This window comes from Paroedura picta, chromosome 15 (assembly GCF_049243985.1).
Source record: "Paroedura picta isolate Pp20150507F chromosome 15, Ppicta_v3.0, whole genome shotgun sequence".
Taxonomy (NCBI): Eukaryota; Metazoa; Chordata; class Lepidosauria; order Squamata; family Gekkonidae; genus Paroedura; species Paroedura picta.
In genome coordinates, this window is record NC_135383.1 from 3,859,555 (window position 1) to 3,879,964 (window position 20,410).

The 20,410-nt window shown below is 50.5% G+C and overlaps 2 protein-coding genes across 3 annotated transcripts; both read right to left on the minus strand.

Annotated features, from left to right (window-relative positions):
• Window positions 1-1,912: 1,912 nt before the first annotated feature.
• TNFRSF4 (TNF receptor superfamily member 4) lies at window positions 1,913-7,547 on the minus strand. Its single transcript, XM_077312191.1, has 7 exons — window positions 6,073-7,547; window positions 4,592-4,714; window positions 3,536-3,637; window positions 3,390-3,456; window positions 2,565-2,797; window positions 2,272-2,400; window positions 1,913-2,066 (listed from the first exon to the last, which is right to left on the minus strand). The coding sequence occupies exons 1-7, from the start codon at window positions 6,194-6,196 to the stop codon at window positions 1,993-1,995; spliced, it is 852 nt and encodes a 283-aa protein (XP_077168306.1). The 5' UTR covers window positions 6,197-7,547; the 3' UTR covers window positions 1,913-1,992.
• Window positions 7,548-7,990: 443 nt separating this feature from the next.
• Window positions 7,991-20,022, minus strand: SDF4 (stromal cell derived factor 4). Of its 2 annotated transcripts, none has more exons than XM_077311474.1 (7): window positions 19,874-20,022; window positions 15,375-15,739; window positions 14,416-14,552; window positions 13,618-13,731; window positions 12,845-13,003; window positions 11,171-11,346; window positions 7,991-10,018 (listed from the first exon to the last, which is right to left on the minus strand). In XM_077311474.1, the coding sequence occupies exons 2-7, from the start codon at window positions 15,680-15,682 to the stop codon at window positions 9,842-9,844; spliced, it is 1,071 nt and encodes a 356-aa protein (XP_077167589.1). In that variant the 5' UTR covers window positions 15,683-15,739; window positions 19,874-20,022; the 3' UTR covers window positions 7,991-9,841. The 2 variants fall into 2 exon arrangements, with proteins under 2 accessions (XP_077167589.1, XP_077167590.1); XM_077311475.1 differs by lacking the exon at window positions 19,874-20,022 and adding an exon at window positions 17,962-17,979.
• Between the last annotated feature and the right edge of the window lie 388 nt (window positions 20,023-20,410).

A 20,410-nucleotide genomic window follows, 5' to 3' on the forward strand; every position in this document is an offset into this window, starting at 1 on the left:
AAGCAGTTGTTTTCGAATACACAAGCAATACAGTTGACAATAATGTCTCCCAGAGACAGAACAATATGGCTCAGGAGATAGGACAATAAACCCAAACAGCTTGGTGGATCCTCAAGAGATCTAATTTCACAAGCAGAGAAGCTCGGCTTCTAAATGTGTTTGTACGTTAACAGAAGCCATGGCAGCAGGATTTGAAGGGGAGACGGCGTCTCCTCTCCTAAATCCTGTGTGTAAGACAGCCAACTGAACAATTTAGGATTGCAACTCTGGATTGAGAAACTCCTTAAGATTTTTTTTTTGGGGGGGTGGAGCCTGGGGAGGGGAAGGGCACTACCAGGGTATAATACCGTAGAGGCCACTCTCCGAAGTAGCCGGTTTCCTCCAAGAGCGCAGATCTCTGTTGCTTGGGTAGGGCATGACAGGAGACCTCCAGGCCCCACTGCAAGCTCACAAACCTATTAGAACTTGGTTGGGTTTCCCAGCTTCAGGTGTCCTTGATTTACCACTGATTTCCAAGCTACAGTCTCTCCCTAGTGGAAAGAACAAGCTTCGGAGAGCAAAATCTCTCCCTCCCCCAAGCACTGCCCTTAGGGAAGCCAGCCTCCAGCGGGGATCTGGGGATCCCCTGGAATTACAGTTCATTTTCAGGCAAGAGAGATCAGTTCCCCTGGAGGGAGGGCGGGGGGGGGGGGGGATGGCCGCTTTGAAGGTGGGCTGCATGGCATTATATACCATTGTATACCCTCTACTCCCTGAACCCCGCTCTCTGCAGGCTCCACCTCCAAAGTTTCCCAACCCGGAGCTGGCAACCCTAGTTGCCCCCAAATCCCTGGAATTTCCCAAATCAGATCTTGCAGTCCTAGCATTCCATACAATTCGGAACAAGGACCAGGTGATGCAGGGTCCCGAAACAGCACGGAGAAAGTCAGAACAGAAACCTCCCCCAGTCCCTTGCATCTTCCATGAAATATACTGATTGCATCGTTTGCCAAGGTTGGGTTTTTCCCCCAAGTTTTTTTCTTTCTTTCTTTCTTTCTTTTACCGCTGTGGGCATTTTGTCCAAGTAGGTTCTCTTATAGGAAAGAGACTAAAAATATTATCAAAACAAACCACAATTCAGCTCAGCGGAGGAAGTTTCAGGGCAAGCACATGAATGAGTCATCCTCCCAAAACTTCATTTCAGAAGAGAGAGAGAGAGAGAGAGAGAGAGAGAGAGAGACCTGGGCATTATCTAAATGACGCAGACACATTGTGCTGGAAGGGACACCAGTGGTCATCTAGTCCAGCCTTCTGCACAGTGTAGGAAGTTCACATCTAGACTGACCAGCTGAGACAGTATCCTTCCAATGCAGGGACAGGACAGAAACCTGTTGCCGGGATTTGGGGCAGCCATTTTCTCCAGGGGAGCTGACCTCTTTAGTCTGGAGATGAGCTGTAATCCCAGGGGATCTCCAGGCCCCACCTGGGGACTGGCACCCCAGGAGAATGCCATCGAGTCCCTATTCCAAAGCAGCCACTTCCCCCAGAGCAGGGTTAGTCCAACTGTGGCCCTCCAGATGTCCATGGACTACAATTCCCAGCATTCGCTGGCAGGGGCTCCTGGGAATTGTAGTCCATGGACATTTGGAGGGCTGCAGTTTGACTACCCCTGCCCCAGAGGAATGGGTCTGTAACTGGGATGCCGGTTAAAATACCAGAAGATCTCCATCGAACGCCTGGAGGATGGCTACCCTTTATAAAACTGGCACAGAATCTGCAATTTAAATAGGCTCAGAGAGGATTTTGCAGATTTCCCATACAAAATTGATATCTTGAGGAGTCTTTCCATGCAGGAGCAGATTTGAAGCTTGGGCTTCACGCGACTGATAAGACTTGACGCTTCCCCCCCCCCTTCCCCATCCTTCCCCCCTGGCCAAGTACAATTTCCACCATCCAAGCTGGTTTTGAGTTGGCTTCAAGGCACAAGAGTTTTTTCTGTCTTGCCTGCAAAGGTCAGTTTTGCACAAGGCTGGATTTGGCATCAATCTGCTCCTCCTGGACTGGGATGCGAAAGCTGGTTTTTCCTTCTGGGAGGGAGAAGTGGGGAGGGAGAGGGATGAAGAGAACAAGCGTCATGCATTCGACGATTACTCAGTCAACCCTACCCAGCTGGCTGCACGTGGAGGAGGAGTGGGGAATCAAACCCAGTTCTCCAGATTAGAGGTTGCCATTCTTTAACCACGACACCGCGCTGGAGAGAGAGAAAGCCCTCCAGAACCGCTGGTGACTCACCCTTCAGCGTCTGCACCACGAAATTCCCGGGTTCCTTGTATTTCTTTGTTTTCCGGAAAAACTTCAGCAGAATAACCCCGCCTGATACAAGGAGCAAGGCTGCAGCGACGAGGATATACAATAAATAGCCTACAGTTGGGGGGAGAGGAGACAGAGTTAGGGCAGACAAGGTGGGAGGAGACCAAGGTTCCTTTCTACCACTGCGTGGATTTTGTGGTCCTGATTTGTAGCTCCCCAGGACAAAGGTTTGCATCCCCCAGACCCAACCCAACCCCCTTCCCCCTTTTCCTCACCAGATTTCTTGACACCACCTGGCAGGTCTTCTGTTGTCAGAGCAGTCGGAGTTGATGGAGTTGTGCTGGGCTTGGAGGAGGGCTTCCCAACGGATGAAGCATGCACCATTTCCCTCTTGGGGGAGGGCTTCGTGGGGAGCTTGGTTGCATGGGGTGCTGGTGGGGGGTTTTCACAGACCGCGTCCTCCTCCTTGGTCCCAACACGGAAAGTGTTTGTGCCTCTGGCTGTACAACTAGGAACAGAAATTAAACATTTAAAGCAAATCTCTCACAGCGCCACAACTGCTGGGGGGGGGGGCAGGGGCACACGTCCTCCGTTTAAATAGGCAAACGGGTACCGCATCAGCAACATAGAGAATACCTTTATTGAGAAGATAAATAGACTTTGTATAGAGAGAAGGGGGGGGGGGAGAGAGAGAGTCCTAACTGACTGATTGTGTGCTTCATTCTGTTCTGGAGGCAAGCAGGGAGGAAGAGGGCTCAAAGGAGCACGAAGTCTCCAACCAAAGAGGAGATTATTTGGAAAAAAAAAACAACAGAAAGTTGCTAATCTAACTATGCTAACTATACATCTCGTCCTTATGCTTTTGAACCATGGACACTACATATTCTAACGCGTATTTTCACATTCCAAATGAGCAACGCGTTAAATGACTCCTCCTCACACAGTGGGCGAGCTATGGCAACCATTTTGTGGCTAGCTCCGCCTCCTGCGGCAGCCATTTTGTTGCTGCACCCACCATCCAATGTCAGAATTCCAGAGCGGCCCACAGGCTCCTAACGGCTGGGGACCCCCTTCTGTCAGTTCTGCTGGATCCTACTTACTTTGTCCAAGGCGTGCATGCTTTCTCTCCTCCTCTGGAGAAATGCCCCTTGGGACAAGGGTCACATCCTGAAACGAGACGTTAAAGGTGTTAAGAGAGGCAGGGTGGCTCGGGCCGAGCCTCAACCGTCCGAAAACGACTACTTACTTTTCCTATCGTGCTCAGCGGAGGTTGGCTCGTGGCCTGGGAGACACACACAAACTGCATCGGAAGCACCTTCGCACTTCTTCACCTCCTGAAGTCCGTTGGCTGAGAGAACACAAAGGAAGCGATAGAAGACACAAGCTTATAATAACATATATTTTCTGACTGGCATCGTCGTGTTCTAGCTTGCCAGGCCTCTGTCGTAAAGGGCAGCTGGATGAGGTTTCCGCATGGCACACTTAGCGCGACATAGGATTGGGGAGAGCCAGGTTCGAATCCCCCCCTCTGTCACAGAATCTGGCCAGGTGGCCTCAGATCTGGTGAAGTGAGCATTGGCTCTGAAAATCCTTGTAGGTTTCTAAGGAGCTCCCGGACTCAAATAGAGTTCTCCTACTGCAGACCAAGGTGGCTACACTCAAGTCTCCCAGTGAGTTTCACCGCTCAGGTTAGGATTCGAATCCAAGACTCCTCAGTCATAGGATGACGTTGCAGTGGCTTGCTGCTAAGCAAAACGAATGTGTGTGGCAGGAGAATATGTCCTGTGTGGCAAGTAGCTTGGTCAATGAAGGAGTCTCAGGGGGGAATGTCGGAAAACAAAGGGTTTCAATTTCAAGGGGGGTTTCTGAGGCAAAGACAGATCTGTTGTCTTTAGGGTTGCCAACCCTGGCTTGGGGAAGTCCAGGAGATCTGGGGCAGGATGCAGGCCTTGCTTTGCCAGCTGCCAACTCTGTCTTGTCAAATCGAACAGGAGCCTGGCAGAATTTTAAAGACGGACAAAATTCATTCTGGCATCAGCGTTCGTGATTCAGAGCTCATTTCACTGGGGCCACTTTAATTTGGGATGGGGATATAGTGGAAATATAGGCAATGGCCACATTTCGACCTCAACCTCTCCCCAAGGAGCAGAGGCTAGCAGCTGTCCTCCCGGCCCTTGGCAAAGTCAGCTCTGCCTCAGGAAAATTTGTGTTCTGTTTGTCTTGAAGGTGCCCTGGGCTACCACTGAACTGTGCCACAGGGGATTACTCTACGACATTTTGGGTCTTCCCAAGGAGCTCTTACCTGGGCTGCAGATGGTGCAGGGCGTACAACGCCAGGTACTGAATAATGCTTTGAATGACCCCTCCTCACATGGCTGGCAAACAGTGTCTGTGAATTTCGTGCAGCGGCGTTGCATTTCTGTTCCTAAAGGAGAGCAAAGAATCGGTTATTGAGAGAGGAAGCTAGGTGGTCAAAACCAGAACTAGCCCATGGCAAACACACCAAAGAAGATAAAGAGCTTTTTTTTTTTTACGCTGCTTTTCACTACCCAAAGGAATCTCCCAATTACCAATTCTTTGTATTCATTCACGTCTCGTCGATTCCTGTTATGTGGGTGTGGAAAAATGGAAATTTCGGGCCATTAATACCCCTTGAAACCAGTTGCATCTCTTAACCGGTTTTTCCCATCCTTTTTCCCCAGCCAGTTTCCTCCATCGTCCCACAAACTTTTGGATGCCGGTAGATACTCTGGCAGCAAATGCTTGTCTTTTGGATCAAGGAGTCAGAAAATACAGTGCTGCCAGACACGGAGCCAGATCAAATCTCATGAAGAACGGTTCCCTTTGCAGTGATTCACCAAGATCTCCGGCTGAGAAACATGCCTTCCCCAACCTTGAGATGCCAGAAATTGAACTGTGGGTTTCCCAAAGGCACACTTCCTTGGCAAAAATGGCCACATCAGAGGGTGCTGTATGGCATTTTATCCTGCCAAGGTTTCCCTCCGCTCCAGGGTCCAGAATTGGCAACCACCAGTCCTTGGCAGAAACCTGCCCTCCAAACGCAGACCCCAAAGAGGAGGAGATAGACAAGTAGCATCTTTGACAATGGAGCTGAACTGGCCAATCCCCATCTTCAGAATGGCCTCAAAAGAAAACCAAGACTCAAGTCCTGTAGCAACGAGATTTCTGGCATGTAGGCTGTTCAAAGCCAACGCTGCCATCCGCAGATAGAATGAACCTGACAAAGATTTTATCTGACAAATGGAAGATTTTTGATTCTCGGAAGCTTATCTACTGGAAATCTCATTGGTGCTCCGGGACTCGAATCTAGCTCTTCCGCGCGCCGACATGGCTACCCCCTGGAACTTTGAAAGAAAAACAGTGGATGAGTGGGATGGCTACCCGGCGACTGAGCTGAAACCCAGAGCTTGGGACGATTCTAAGCAACGGAGAGCAGAACCAGCGTGGTGTAATGGTTGAGAAGTGGCAGCTTCTAATCTGGAGAGCCGGATTTGCTTCCCCTCCCCCCCCCCATGCAGCCAGGTGGGTGACCTTGAGCCAGTTCTCTCAGAGCTCTCTTAGCCCGCCCCCCCTCCCCGGCCTCCCAGGGTGTTTGTTGTGGGGAGAGGAAAGGAAAGGTGTAAAAAACCCAGCTCTTCTTCTTCAACAGCCAAACCAGGGCCTCCATTGCATTGATGCAACTTCCAGCTGTCCCCAAAACATGCACACACTCACTCAACTCTCAATACCCAAAGTGTACCTTAGAACAAAGCATCAACTCACCTGGTGAGCATTTGCGACAGCATTTCACATCCTCTAAGGGATATTCCTCTGGGCTACAGCGGAGTCCCGAACTCCGAAGGACAAGCCAGAAGAGAACCATGGAGAAACTCAAGCGGCGTTTCATGTTCTACCTCAAGTTGGCCACTCCTTGGCTTGGCTCCACACCTCTGGGCAGAGACAAAAGCCTGAAATAGAAGCTTCCCCTGACAGATGTGGCTCTAGGAAGGAGGCGCCAAAGCACCACCTTTTTATTCCGTATCCTTTTTCTCAAACAGATCAAGCAGACTGGTGTTTCCCCTATGAGTCACAAGAGGAACCATTTCATACAAAATATTGCTGCAGTCAGCACATCTGAAGGAAATACTACTGAGCTCAAGTATGACCGAAGCTTTTTCATTTCAACTTCTTGCAGCCAAGATTTTATTCGTACGTCAGAATTGCCAGGAGCACGTGTTTCTTCTGTTCAAATCCCAGGTGGCGAGGGATGCCCGTGAACGCTCGGGAGATTCCCAGTTTTCGTCAAATGCCGAAAAATTTGCCTGAATTTTATCGTTTGCAGAATTTCTCCGATTGCTTGACTACTGGGATCCTGCAGGGTTGGGGTGTGGGGTGAAACACGTTTGGCCGGCTATTTATTTATTTAATTTTTAGGCTGCCTTCCCGGTGTGCCGGCTCAGGGCGGTGTACAAGTTGTGGGTGAACAACAATAGTTAAAAACGGATAAAAGTTTGGAATTAAAATTAATCTAAAATAGGTACGAAAACAGATTAAAATTCAAAATCAAAACGAGCAGCAATAGTTTCTCCACAGAATGTGTACGACAGTGATCCCCCGAAATTCAGGCAGGCCTGGGGGTCTAGTGGAGGGACAAAATAAATCGACAATAAGATGGGATGGAATAGGCGGGGCCATAAATAGGTAGTTGAGCAGGTATTAATTTTGGCCCCAACCAAAAGCCTGACGGAAGGCCCAGATGCGAAGAGACACTAAAATGTGCATTTTTTACAGCAAAGCAGAATTTTTCTCTAGAAGGATGCTCTGCAGGGGGCATTTCAGACGGTCTAAGCAGGGCCTCTTATCATTCATGGAAAACCTTCCAGCATCACTCAGGTACCACTTAGAAAAGGGATGCTCAACATGGTGCCCCCGGGCACGATGACCCCCACAGACTTGTTTCCTGCTGACTGCTACGTGCATTTGGAAAACAACCAGAGCCACCCGGGGCTCTTGTGCCCAGCGAGATTTTTGATGACTGCTGGAAATTAGACTGTGTGGATTTTCCCTCCAAATCCAGCTTTTGCAGTAACTGCCTAGCACAGCACGAACATCTTTGCTGTGTGACTGAAGGGAAGCTGCGGCAGCCATTTTGTCATTGGCTCTGCCTCCTGCGGCAGCCATTTTGTTTTTGCCTCCTGTAGCAGCCCTCATGCCCCACTGGGTTTTGTTGCACGATCCCAAACATTGCCCTTTTGTGTGTGTGTGTGTGGGGGGGGGGGTTTAAGGATTCCACCACCTTCCTTTTTCACCAGTGGGGAATCTAGGTTGGATCCAATCTGATGATCTAAATCAGGGGTAGTCCAACTGCGGGCCCTCCAGATGTCCATGGACTACAATTCCCAGGAGCCCCCTGCCAGCGAATGCTGGTCCATGGACATCCTGGGAATTGTAGTCCATGGACATCTGGAGGACCACAGTTTGACTACCCCTGATCTAAATACTGGTCTACACTGACAGTTGGGAGGCCAACTGTACATAAAACACATGTTCTCATTCCTGTATCCCTCCTCCCCATGTACAAAAAAAAAATGAAGGATCACCCTCTCAAAACGATCCCCCTCACCACACCATGGATCTGCATGCAAACCACACCTCAAATAAAACCAGAAGTACTCTGAATAAAAACCACGCACGCCAGTGATCCGTATTTACATTATATTAAGAGAAATCTGATTTTGAACCAGAGTGTTCAAAGGAGGGGGTTGTACAGGAAAAAGTGAGAACAAGGTAATCCGTTTTGGGTCAACTTGCAGTGTTAGTGGACCCAATCCCAACCACAGGGATATGGGTTTCGGGAGGGAGGGAGAAAACACAGGGAGGAATCATTCAAGCTTTGTCAGGCCTGGTGTTCACCCTTGGGGAAAGTCGATTAGGAAGAGACTGCAGGCATGTCTGGTTCAGGTCTGCTTCTAGTTGCGTTTGTGACTGAATAAGCACCACTGGAAAGAGTGAGACAGAGAGATGGACAGCCGTGAGTCTTGATGCGACCCTGCTTTTAAGAAATGGAATCAGCTGACTCTGTGTCCCATTCCCAGCCCAAAAGCCACATCTGTTGACCTATAAACAAAGTTCATAGAAAAATTCTCCACCTGCAGCCCCTGAAGGTTCAGGAGCTCCCCTCTAATAATAATAGTTCTTCTTACTGGTGCAGCTCCCACTGGGCCCCCTTCCCCACATTGCAAGAAGCGTTTGTGAAGGTTAAGGATGCAACAGACTGCAAAGGGAGAGATGCTCCGCATCACCGAACCCAAAATGCACAATTCTTCCTGCGCAAGATTGCGGCGCATTGGAATCAGCAGCCCCTTGCCTGGATTGTACGCTTCAGAGGGAAGGGACACATTTAATATGCTCCCTTCCAAATCTCTCGCTATGCAGAGATCTCGTGTGTGAGACTCCTTGCTGGTCAATTCCAACCTTTCTCTCCCCTTACCCAGGGACCCTCAAGAGATCAACATTAGACCAAAAGGCACCGCCTGAATGCAGGAGGCCTGGAACCCCAATTCCAGACAAGCCGGTTCCACGTGGATGACGCTTTTGGAAGTCAAGCTGGTGGCCGAAGCAGCCGGTGTGCTCAACAACGCTGCTAAGTAACTGGGAAAAGAGAGCACAAAACCTGAGTCCTCGTAAAACACATCCTTGAGTGTGCGTGATTATCACCCGGTGGCTTAAACTGTGCACAGATTTGTTTTTCTTAAAAACACACACATACATGTTTTGGGGCTTGTCGCTAACTGGGAAAGAGCGTTACACGGTGTGCAGGAAAGTGCTTAATTCCTGCATCCGCAAAACGCTTGGGAGAGCCGGAAGGGAGAAAAGAACAGGAAGCATCCACAGAAGAAAAGGATACGGAGAGACAAAGATTACGAACGGAGAAAGCGAAGTTGGGTGGGGAAAAATTGCAGAGGGAACCAACAATCAGGCGGACTCTAAAAGCCAGTCTGTATTTCTAACCCGGCATTCCCAGCCATTCCATTCTTTATAAAGTAAATTTATACTCAATCAGTACGAAGCCGGCTGCAGGAAATTCTAGAACTCCTCTCTTTCTATGCCATCGCTGACTCTCCTGGCATGCTGTAAATGGGGGGCGAGGGGGGGGATCAAACGCAAATGCCCTCCCTGACCCGAGACAATAGTCCTGTGATGTTAATGTGTGGCCCTCAAGGACAATGACTGAGGAGCAGAAAATGTACGGTGGATAATTGAAGGGGAACTTGTCCGGATTGAGCCTGGTTGGGCTTATGGGCAGCCCTCTGTTCTTGAAGGCAAGAGAGCTGTGGGTCTTTTATATATTTATATATATATATATATATGTATAATATATACACACACGTACGAGGACGGCTTTCCTTGAAAAAAAACCAGAGTCTAGGACACCACATCGTATACACACAGAACACAGAGATAGCAGCAAAGGGGCATTTCTCTTTCGGGTTTTCTTTTCTTTTTTTTTTGGAAAGCAAGAAGGTGCGTCGAGAGCCACGGGGCCGAGGGCTTAGAACTCCTCGTGGACGTTGCGGGCGTAGTCCATCAGCTTGCTGCCAGTGAAATATTCGCTGTACTTCAAGATTTCCTCCAGCTCCAGGTGGTGGTTCTGGTTCTCGTCCGCCACCGCGATCATTTGCTTGGCCTCGTTCAGGGCGTTGTACTCGTTCATCGGGTCCATGTACTCCTGGGGAGAGGGAAAAGGAAAGGCTGGAGAAGAAAGCCACGCCTTCCAGACCAGGGTGAAGCATCTCGTGCCGCCCACTGCCCACTTTAAGATTCCGAGGGTTACATTCCGCTCAGGATGTGAACTGCTCCGCTCAGGAGGAAGAACAAATTTAGAAGAAGAAGAAGAAGACGAAGATACCACCTGAAGGAATCCCCGAGCGGCTTACGAACACCTTGCCCTTCCTCTCCCCACGACGGACATCCCGTAAGGTCGGTGGGGCTGAAAGAGCTCTGAGAGAACTGCTGACAGGACAGTTTGAAGAGAACTGTGACTGACCCAAGGTCACCCAGCTGAATGCATGTGGAGGAAACGAGGAATTGAACCTGGTTCTCCAGATTAGAGGCTGCTGCTCTTAACCACTACGCCACGCTGGTTCCCTCTCTTTCGAAGGAACGTTGCCTCTATCCCAGGCATAAAAAATGCCGCCTCTTACAGTGTGGCCGCTTGGCGATCTCCACTTGGTGGACCTACTAAACAGATAAGGGGCATATCGACTGCTCTGCTGACGTGGCGGGGAGGGCGAAGGAGCGAGGGAAAGCGTCCAAGCCATCCTGAGTGAGAAGCGGCCAATCCTACAAGGCCACCGGAGCACCTAGCTCTACGCTGCCTACTTGACTGCCAACAGCTCTCCAGGGTCTTTCTCGACGACTGCAGCTCGGAGCTGGGAGTTGGTAAGCCTGGGCTTACACTGGGGATCCTCAGCATGCAAAACGTGCGCTCTGCTTCTATTTCCCCCCCTGCTAAATGTAGATTTAAAAAACCCCTTCGGCTCCTCCTGACTGCCACTGCCAAGAATTGCCTTCAGTGGAAATCCAGAAGAGCCCAAATGCACCCTTGCCGAAGCTAAAAGAAACCCCCCCACGCAAGCTCTGATCACCTGGTTTGATAACGCTCGGCTCGGCGTAGGAAATTATAGCTAATGTGCTTCTTCTTGCTTGCATCGGATTGTTCTGCCCCAGCCAGACGCCACCAGCCTGTGAGATGAAAGGCTGCCCGAGCTAACTACTTTCCACAGATTCGGGGACGATCGGGGCAGAGGGAGGCCTGAACCCCCCTTTTAGGGCACCCCAGGAAACGATCCGCCCGCCCGAGGCCCCGAGGGCGGCTCACCTCCAGCTCCTCCATGGTGACAATGCCGTCGTGATCGGCGTCGATGACTTCCTCAAACTCCTTCTTCCGGTCTTTCACCCAGTCGTCGTCGATATCTTGGGCCTGCTGGTTCTCCACGGTGCCGACGGGCAAGGAGATGAACTCGGAGAGCGTCAGCTTCTTGTCGCCATCTTGATCTGAGGAGAGGAGACGGGAGGGATCGGACTGCGCGCCCGCAAAAAAAAAACCCGCCCCCGCTCCTGAATTCGAATCCAGCCTACTTTGGGCTCTTGCACTGAGAGAGCACCTTCTCGGGGGTGCATCCTGTCTGTGGTTTTTTGGCAGGATGCCGACGGGGCTGGGACGGTGTTCTTAAGAGCTCACCATCAGATATCCGAGGAAGGAAGTTGGGACTTTTGAAAGCTCATCTCTCTGAAAATCTCGTCGCCCTTTTCGAATCTAGCTACCATTCTCTCCCTTGCGCACACGCACACGTTCTGTTCGGGGCTGCACAAACAAATGCACTTCTGTTGGAGCACAGGGAGGGGAAGAAGGGTCAAAGAATGGGGAAGCGCATGGCTGAGCTTCGGGGAAATCGTAATTTTTTTTTTAAGAGCCACTTTTTAGACTGTGTTGCAAAGCTGTTGCTTGCATGTACAACAGCAATTCCGGAGGACATCTCAAGAGCCATGGAGGTGAGGGGGAAATGAGTAAGGTTTTTGATTGGAAAGGGCGAGGGGTGCGTGGGTGGGTGGAAGAGTTTCCTTTCCAAGGGCCAAGTTTCTAGCCCCTATGGCTGCAGATGCAGGCCTGAACGTTCGAGGGGGACGTAGCTGAAGTGTCAGGCGGCCGAGAGGGAGTAGAAGCCTATTTCGAGTTGTTCAAGAGCATCCTCGCCTCCTCACCCCCACAACTAGTGAAAGCAGAAAGCATGCAAAAAGCTGACGGTGTTCGCAGAAATATGAAAAAAACGGCATTATGCAAAACTAGTTTTTCACGGTATGGGATTTAGGACTGCATTTTTAACCACTTCTTTCTTCCAGGCAAGTTCCCTGTTTTCTCACGGCTACCCTACGGGGTAGGTTAAGCTGAAAGAGAGACAGAGGCTGGCCCGAGGTAGGATTTAAATCTGGGTCTTCCCATTCCCCATTCTAACCACTACAGCAGGGGTAGTCAACCTGTGGCCCTCCAGATGTGCATGGACTACAATTCCCATGAGCCCCTGCCAGCAACCGCTGGCAGTGGCTCATGGGAATTGTAGTCCATGGATATCTGGAGGGCCACAGGTTGACCACCCCTGCACCAGAGCATACTGCGATGATTGTCTGATGCAAAGCTGGGCTGCCTCATCCATCCACAACTCTGTCCTCCTGGTAGCAGCTGGCAAAAACTCCTGGGCAGAAAAGGGTCACCCCTGTTTCCCCGCAGAGGACATGAATCCCATTTCTCAACTCCCACCTTGACACCTTCTTCTGCTGTGCTACAAGGAAAGAGGATTTGGTTTGGAATATCAAATTTCTTGCACCTCTTCTCTGGCATTGGAGACGATGACATCAGGCCGGTCAAGGGACTCAAGGGAACTGTAGTCCACGGACATATGGAGAGCCACAGTTTGACCACCCCTGCCCCAGACCGAGGCTTTGCTACTTGAACACAAACTGAGCCCCCGACCGATGACTCTTGAGTGAGACGTACCCAGATCCCGGACGATCTCCTTGACCATGAACTTCAGCATCCCTCTGCTGTGCTCCGGATGCAGGAAGGACAAAAACTCCTCCTCGTTCAGCAAGAGGTCCGCAGGGGGGTTGTCTGCTTGATACCAGCGATCCTTCAAGTTATCTAAGACTTCCTGCGCTGGAATGAATTTTTAGAAATGGAAACGGTTCACAAACACATGCGTGGTTTTAAATGTGTGCATTTTCTACACTTTCGTCCCACTCTTCTGCTCTTTCCTCCTCCCTCCTCCATTTCATCCCCATCCATGCGTAAACAAGGTCATGGAGTGACCGGCCCAGGAGGGATTTGAACCCAGATCTGAAATCTGATATGCCAGCCTTTATACCACACTGGCTCTCTGAAGAACACCCGAAAATATCTGGTGTGATCTGGTGATATGTCAACCTGTCCCCCTACACCCAAATTGGCCAATGAGGGGCCTGGAGGGGGTGGGAAGGGGAGGAGCCCTGGTGGGCGTGTCCACAGCTCTGCTTCCCAACCATATTCTGCATGATTGGGCCACTTTGGGGGTTTCTCGAAGCCTGAAGAATGTTTCAGGGCTTTCTCAATAGTATAAAAATTGAGAGAGGCTGCGTTACGATCTGAGACGCGCAGGCTTGGATCCTCACACTCCCACAGAAGGCTTACTGGGCAACGTGAGGCCTGTCACATACCTTCTGCCCAACCTACCTTGCAGGGCTGTCATGAGCAGGGTATCAATGTAGATAAAAGGAAACAAGATTGCGACTTACTTTCCTCGTCTATTTTGAGCTCCTCGTTATTCTTGATCTTTTCTGCGACCTCCTTCTCGTTAAATCCTTTGCTGGCCAGAAACTTGATCCTGTACTCGTCCCAGGACACGTGCCCTGCGAAGACGAAAAATATTCAAATGGCCTACCGTCCTCAAACTGCTACCAGGGTTACTGCAAGATGTCCAGCAAAAAGGTTTCGTGACTCTGCAGTGGCGGAAGACCAACCCTTGCTTCATCTTGAGTCCAATCCCCCAGTCCCCCCCCAGGCTTCATTTTGATGCGCAAAAAAGAACAAATCTGGCAGGCAAGTGACACGAAACATGCTGGAGCTCAGTTCCAGGAGACAGCCAGCGGCTAACTTGCATGCAACACACTGTGGGTCATGAATGCTCAGCGAGACAGAGAGGTGTGTAAGAACATGAGAAAAGCCTTCCTGGATCAGAGCAGAGAGGGTCCATCTAGTCCAGCATCTTGCCAGTTCCTCTGGAGGGCCAACAACAGGCCAGAGAGGCTGCCTTCATAAGCCTGCTAGAAGAGCCCCGCTGGATCAGACCAGGGGTCCATCTGCATCCTCATCAAATCAAACCTCCAGATAGATAAGCAGTCTACCTCTAAATGTCACTTGTTGAGAGCCAGCAGCAGAGAGAGGCTGTTACCGAAGTGGATCTGCTCAAAGGTGACTTGGTCGCTGGCTGGAGCAACACTGAGATTAATTTGACTTCTGCTATTAGGCTGCCCTCTAGCGGCTGAACCGAGCCACGACAGCTACTCTATAGAAAGGGGTGGATGTTCTCCTACCGTCTCCATCGGGATCCACCGCCCGGAAGTGCATTTTGTTCTCCTCCACGGCCTCCTGGAAGTGCTCCTCTGTCTTTTCCATGATCCAGCGCTGCATCTCCTTTGCACTGACCTTCTTGTCCCGGTTCTGGTCTACTCTGCAGGGTAAGAAGACGCACGCATGAGGAGGTGGGGAAGTGGCCCTCAGCCTGCAGCCGTTCCAATCAGCTTTCAATTTCATGACAGCCACCTGCTTATCCGCTGCGCTCTTGATAATAAACCTTTTAATTTGCAGACGATACCGTTTAAGGACGGAGATAAATTATTCTTTGAGCGGAGGGCGGCTGGGCATGCGGGCAGAACTAAACGGTATTGGGGAAACAAAACGAAAGCTACCAGACCGTTCAGGGCTATTTCTCCCCCTTTCACACACAACAAGCCGCTGGGGGTAGGGAGGGGGGACGTCTTAAGCCGGCAGAAAAAGGGAGGCGGGTTTCCAGCGGTTGGTGGGACCCTTCGCTTGCTGAAGGTCCCGAGCCACACCCAAGGGCGCACAGCTGAGCACAGGCTGACTATTTCAGTGGGGCAAGCAGATGCACAAGCCCAGACGTCCCTGCAGCAAAATGAACATGGCAGCCCGTGAACACGTTACGATGCTTTTAAATAAAACGGTTGTACACGTACAGGCCAGGCTTCCTCAACCGTGGTTCTGTGAAACATTTTTATTTATTTTAAATGTTAAAATAAATTAAAATTTTATATATATTTAAAATTTGATAAACATGACCATATATGGTCATGGCAACCTGTTCTCTCTCTCTCTCCCCCCCCCCCCCATGGCCAATGATGAGCCTGCAGGGGTGGGAAGGGGAGGGACCCCGGAGGGGGCGTGTCCACAGCTCTGCTTCCCAACCCTCTTCTGGACGGATGACAAAAGGCCACAGGCTGTGTCGAGGCTGCTCAGGCAAGGGAAGACTCACTTGGAGAAGATCACCATCAGCTTCCTCCTGTTCCTCCGTGGCTCCGAATCCTCATCGAACTCCTCCATCTCCTTCCCCAAGAAGACCTCCTGGTGGAACTCCTTGTTCAGGTGGCCGTCCATCTCCATCTTGACGCCGTTCAAGTGGTCGGGGGGCAGGATCTCGTTCTCGTCTTTGCCGTCGGCGGCTTTCTCTTTCAAGGCAGAGCTGTTGGCCGGCCGGGCGTAGACGTCCATGAGCAGGAAAACAAAGAGGAGGGACAAATAGACCGAGCCCAAACTGCAAGCGAAAGCCCGCTTCGAAACCATCGCTCCTCTCTGCCGCGGCGTCAGCGATCCGAAATACTGGTACAGCAGCTGGATGACCTGGGAGGGACACGGGGAGAGGGAAAGGCCATTTTTATAAGGTTTTGTGCGGTTTGGAAGCTGAAGATTCCCTCCAGAAATGCATCCAGTCTGGTGCTTTAACTCTGGTTACGGCTAACCTTGGTTTGCTGTCTTAACCCTGGTTATGGTCCCAGATGTCAAGTAAACCCAGGACTTTGTTCACCAAGCAAAGCCCTGCACGTGTAGGATGCAATGCGACATAAGGAGCAGTGAGACCAGAATTCATATCCCTGCACGACCATAAGAAGAAAAGAACTGGGGTTTTGTACCCCTTTTCCTACTACCCAAAGGAGTCTCAAAACAGCTCATGACTGCCTTCCCTTCCTCTCCTCACAACAGGCACCCTGTGAGTTGGGTGGGGCAGAGAGAGCTCTGATGGAACTGCTCTGTGAGAACTGGGTCTGGCCCAAGGTCACCCGGATGGTTACACGTGGAAGAGGAGTGGGGAAATCAAACTTGCTTCTCCTGATTAGAGGTTGCCACTTAGCTGACCAAACTGACTCTTCAAGCTCACTGGACAGACAATTCACTCTTTTTTCTTGGCTTATCCTACATCACAGAGTTGCTGGGGGGATAAAACGGAGAGTGGGAGGGGGATTCTTGAAAGGAAAACTCTCTCCGCATCAATGACACTTGACAGAGGGAGTCCCCAGCAAGGAGTGCGGGTCACACGGAGACGACAGAACTAGATGGACCTCTGGTGTGATCCAGCAGGGCTCTTGGATGCTCTTCTGTAAATAGTCAAGTACTTTCCTTGAATTGAGTCAAAGCCAGCAACACACAGAGAATCTTCTTATGTAAATAAAACTTTAAGCAATATATTAAATGGGTCAGACACAAGGCTGAATAATTGAATATTAACTTACAGTTTAGTAACCCCTGAGACCCAGAGTGGTGTAGTGGCTAAGAGTGGCAGCTTCTAATCTGGAGAGCTGAGATTGATTCCCCGTCCCTCCATGTGCAACCAGCTGGGTGACCTTGGGCTCCTCACAGTCCTGTTAGAGCCATTCTTGCAGAGCAGTTCTATCAGAGCTCTCTCAGCCCCACTTAACCTCCCGGGGCGTCTGATGTGGGGAGAGGAAGGGAAGGCGTTTGGAAGCCGTTTAGAGACTCCTTTCGGCAGTGAAAAGCAGGGTATATAAACCAACTCTTCTTCTTTTGCTCTGTAAAACCTTTTAAAAACCGCTATTGCATATTTTACAAAACTGCTGCCATTCAACTGGAATAACTCCCAACAACTTCAACGCAAAATGACAACTGGCCAACCCCACCTTACAACATCTGGGCCCAGCGGTGTTCTTCTTCAGCGCTCCTTCAGGTTTTCCAGTTATCGCTCACTGAACAATCTTGGAGCGGTTTTACCGGCTGCAGGTTTTTCCACTTGGCTGTCATTGCTCGGTTTTCGTCAGCCCAAAAGCAGATTGTGGAAAAGCCGGCGGGGGTCTTTAACTCGCTCTGTGCTTATACCTGCCAACAGCTCAGCTAAACTCAGAGGAAACGCCACCCTTGCGCTGCAGCAATTAAAATGTTCTCCTTCCTCCTTACAAAAGGACTCCCACACTTCTCAGAGCGTTTTCGAGCCCGTTCAAGCTTGTGACAAGCTGCGCTGTCTCCTGGACTGGGGAGGGGGGTGGAGGGGGGATCAGTTCTGCAATCATCCGTCCAGGAGGCATATCGGTTAACCAACAGAGAAAAATAAATTAAGCCGGGAAAAGCATCAGCTACTTAGCCAATAATCTCACCGTGACCGGCGTCGTGGCACCAGAACTTCTAAATCCTCCAAAAGCATCCTCAGAGATAATCATACAAATTCTATTTCACCCCACGGTTAAAATTGAGCAAATCAAGCTCTTGCAAGGGAGGGAGGCTGGAGAGGTTGAGGCACAAAACACACACACACCTGAACCACACACATACACAAGTCAAAAATTCATTGGCAGCCTATAACTAAAGAGACATCCAGGTCTAAGCCTGAGAACACAGCCAGAGAGTTTTAGGGCAAAGGCTCTCTCTCCACACTCCAAAATAATTCTGGGTGTTAATGGTTTGAGAGAATTAGTCTTTCACAGACTTTCTGAAGCTGCAGACTCGGAATTTGAACGGCAGCCCCCTTCAGATACAAGCAGAGGTTTGGTCTGGACCAAACTGGCCTTCTGCCAATTCACAACAGACCTATACAGCTGTCTTATACCAAGTCTCACCACTGGTCCAGCAAACTCAGCACCGTCTGCAAGCCGCCCTGAGATGCCTGGCACAATAGGGGCAGCCTGGAAATGCAAATATAAATAAATAGCTGAATTGACCTACGTGCCAGGGGGAAGCTCTGGGCACACAATGTAGCCTTCAGTTATTTGCAATAACACCGTGCAAAAGTCCTGCTGGACTTACCCCGACTTATCAGATGCTTGGGAAAAAGGAAAGGTGAGCTGCTAATATTGTTTGCCTAAAGGGGGGGGGGGGAAGAGCCCTCTCTAAGCAAAAGCCTCTCCCACCGATGACCAGATGGCAGGTTACCACAGAAGGTTTCAAAGTTCGGGGAAACTTGGCGCAAACAAACAAGTGCTTGATGAAAGTTTAATCAGAAACGGGAGACAATGCTCTCCTGAAAGGCTGGAGGAATACTGCAGAGCCAGGAATTATGTCCAATGGATCAATCCATTGGAACATCTTCTGGGTGAGAACTTCCTAAAGCAAGGGTGGCCAAATTGTGGCTTGCCAGATGTCCTCCATGCCAGCAGGGGCTCATGGGAATTGTAGTCTATGGACATCTGGAGAGCCACAGTCTGGCCAACCCCTGGTAAAGGATATTTAGTGTCTGAGGATAGCTACAGTTGGTCTGCGGTACAACAGCCAGGCTCAAGTCCAGGAGATCATTGGAAGACCAGCATGATTTTGGGGACATGAGTTTTTGTGTTACGAAGGAGAGTTGGGTTTTCATACACTGCTTTTCATTGCAAGAAAGAGTCTCAAAGTGGCTTACAGTGGCCTTTCCTTCCTCTCCCCACAATAGACACCCTGGGAGGTAGGTGGGGCTGAGAGAGTTCTGAGAGAACTATTCAGGGAGAACAGCTCTAACGGGACAGTGACTAGCCCAAGGTCACCCAGCAGGCTGCATGTGGTAGAGGAATGGGGAACCAACCCAGCTCACCAGATTAGAAGCCACTGATTTTAACCACTACACCAAGCTGGCTCTCGTGGAATACACTGGGGGGAGGCGTGGTTGAGGCCAGAGACTCTATAACATCTAACGGGCCCCCTGATTTTAAAAAAACCCATAGAAACATTCTATCCTGGAAAGATCTTCTAATAAATCAGGATCAACGATGACAACTGAGGCTGCTATTAAATACAGATGTTGGCTTAATGCTTTAAATGCATTATTAATTTTCACTTGATATTGCATTCTTTTCTTTATGATGTGCACCGCCCTGAGCTGGCTAGATAGGAGAGCAGTACAGAAACCGACCCAACAAATAAATCTGAACCAATTCCACTCGCATGCCCAGAAGCCCCCGAATGCAAAGAAAATCATAACGTGGCACTTATCCCAAGGTTTTAGCGGCCTCTTTCAAAACACCTTTTCCATGCATTTCAACACAACCCAGACAGCGATTCTCACTCCACCCAACCCGCCTTCCCATCCCTCGTTTCCCCGCACTTAGAAGTCCTCGGAGAAAGACTTCCCTTTGAAACAGCAACAACGCCCAGCTTCACTCTCGTTACGGCAGAGGCACTCTGCATATGCTCAGAGACACGCTTCCAATACAAGCCCCTCTCAGCCCCCCAAAAGCAGGCTGTTCTTACTATTTCCTAAAGCTTTCGTGCATCACTGTCCTACAACTCTGTGGCAGGGGTAGTCAACCTGTGGTCCTCCAGATGTCCATGGACTACAATTCCCATGAGCCCCTGCCAGCGTTTGCTGGCAGGGGCTCATGGGAATTGTAGTCCACGAACATCTGGAGGACCACAGGTTGACTACCCCTGCTCTGTGGGGTCTCAGCCCGACGGGGAAAGAAGGCACTCTGCCCATGCTCAGAGGAAGGCGCTCTGCACATGCCTCGGAGCACTCTGCGCCTGGCTTCCCCCTCCTCCTTCCCCTCTCGGGGCGCGTACCTGCGAGCAGAGCCTCCGGGGCTCCGCATGCCCAGCCCTCGCCGGGGATTCTCGCTCCGCCACGCTCGGGCAACGTAGCCGCCAAGAACGCCCAGCCTCGCCGGAAACCGGAAATGCCACTCAGCACTCGGGCGCCCCGCCTCTTCCGCCTCTCTCCCCCCCCCGGTGGGAGGACCTTTGCTCCCTTTGTCGTCATGGCAGAGCAGGCGGGGCCCCGTTTTAGTGTGGTTTCCCTGAAACGCAAAGATGACGAAAGCGTTGTAAGAAATAAATGATAGGCTTGTGACGGGCGGGTTATAAATGTAAACATGCGTGGATTAAATAAAAGCGTTGGCACAGGCAGCTGAGTAGTTACCTATGAGCTCGAGCGCGGTTGGGAAACGGGGGTCCTCGGCGCTGCGGGAGCCATGTTTGTTTGGGGCAAAGGAAGCCGCGCGGCCAGGCTAGTTGTGGGCAAATAGTAACTCAGTGTGTGTGTGTGGGGGGGAGAGTCTTTCCTCTTGGTTTTGACAAAATCTGAGCCCAGTGGTACTTTTA

Coding starts and splice junctions, on each gene's coding strand:
- SDF4 (XM_077311474.1), bottom strand. CDS start 15,682: ATGGTTTCGAAGCGGGCTTTCGCTTGCAGTTTGGGCTCGGTCTATTTG. Junction 14,553..15,374: donor CTGATGGTGATCTTCTCCAA/GTGAGTCTTCCC, acceptor CTTACCCTGCAG/AGTAGACCAGAACCGGGACA. Junction 13,732..14,415: donor GGTGGATCCCGATGGAGACG/GTAGGAGAACAT, acceptor TCGTCTTCGCAG/GGCACGTGTCCTGGGACGAG.
- TNFRSF4 (XM_077312191.1), bottom strand. CDS start 6,196: ATGAAACGCCGCTTGAGTTTCTCCATGGTTCTCTTCTGGCTTGTCCTT. Junction 3,457..3,535: donor CGCTGAGCACGATAGGAAAA/GTAAGTAGTCGT, acceptor GTCTCGTTTCAG/GATGTGACCCTTGTCCCAAG. Junction 2,798..3,389: donor GCATGCACGCCTTGGACAAA/GTAAGTAGGATC, acceptor TTCTGTTCCTAG/TTGTACAGCCAGAGGCACAA.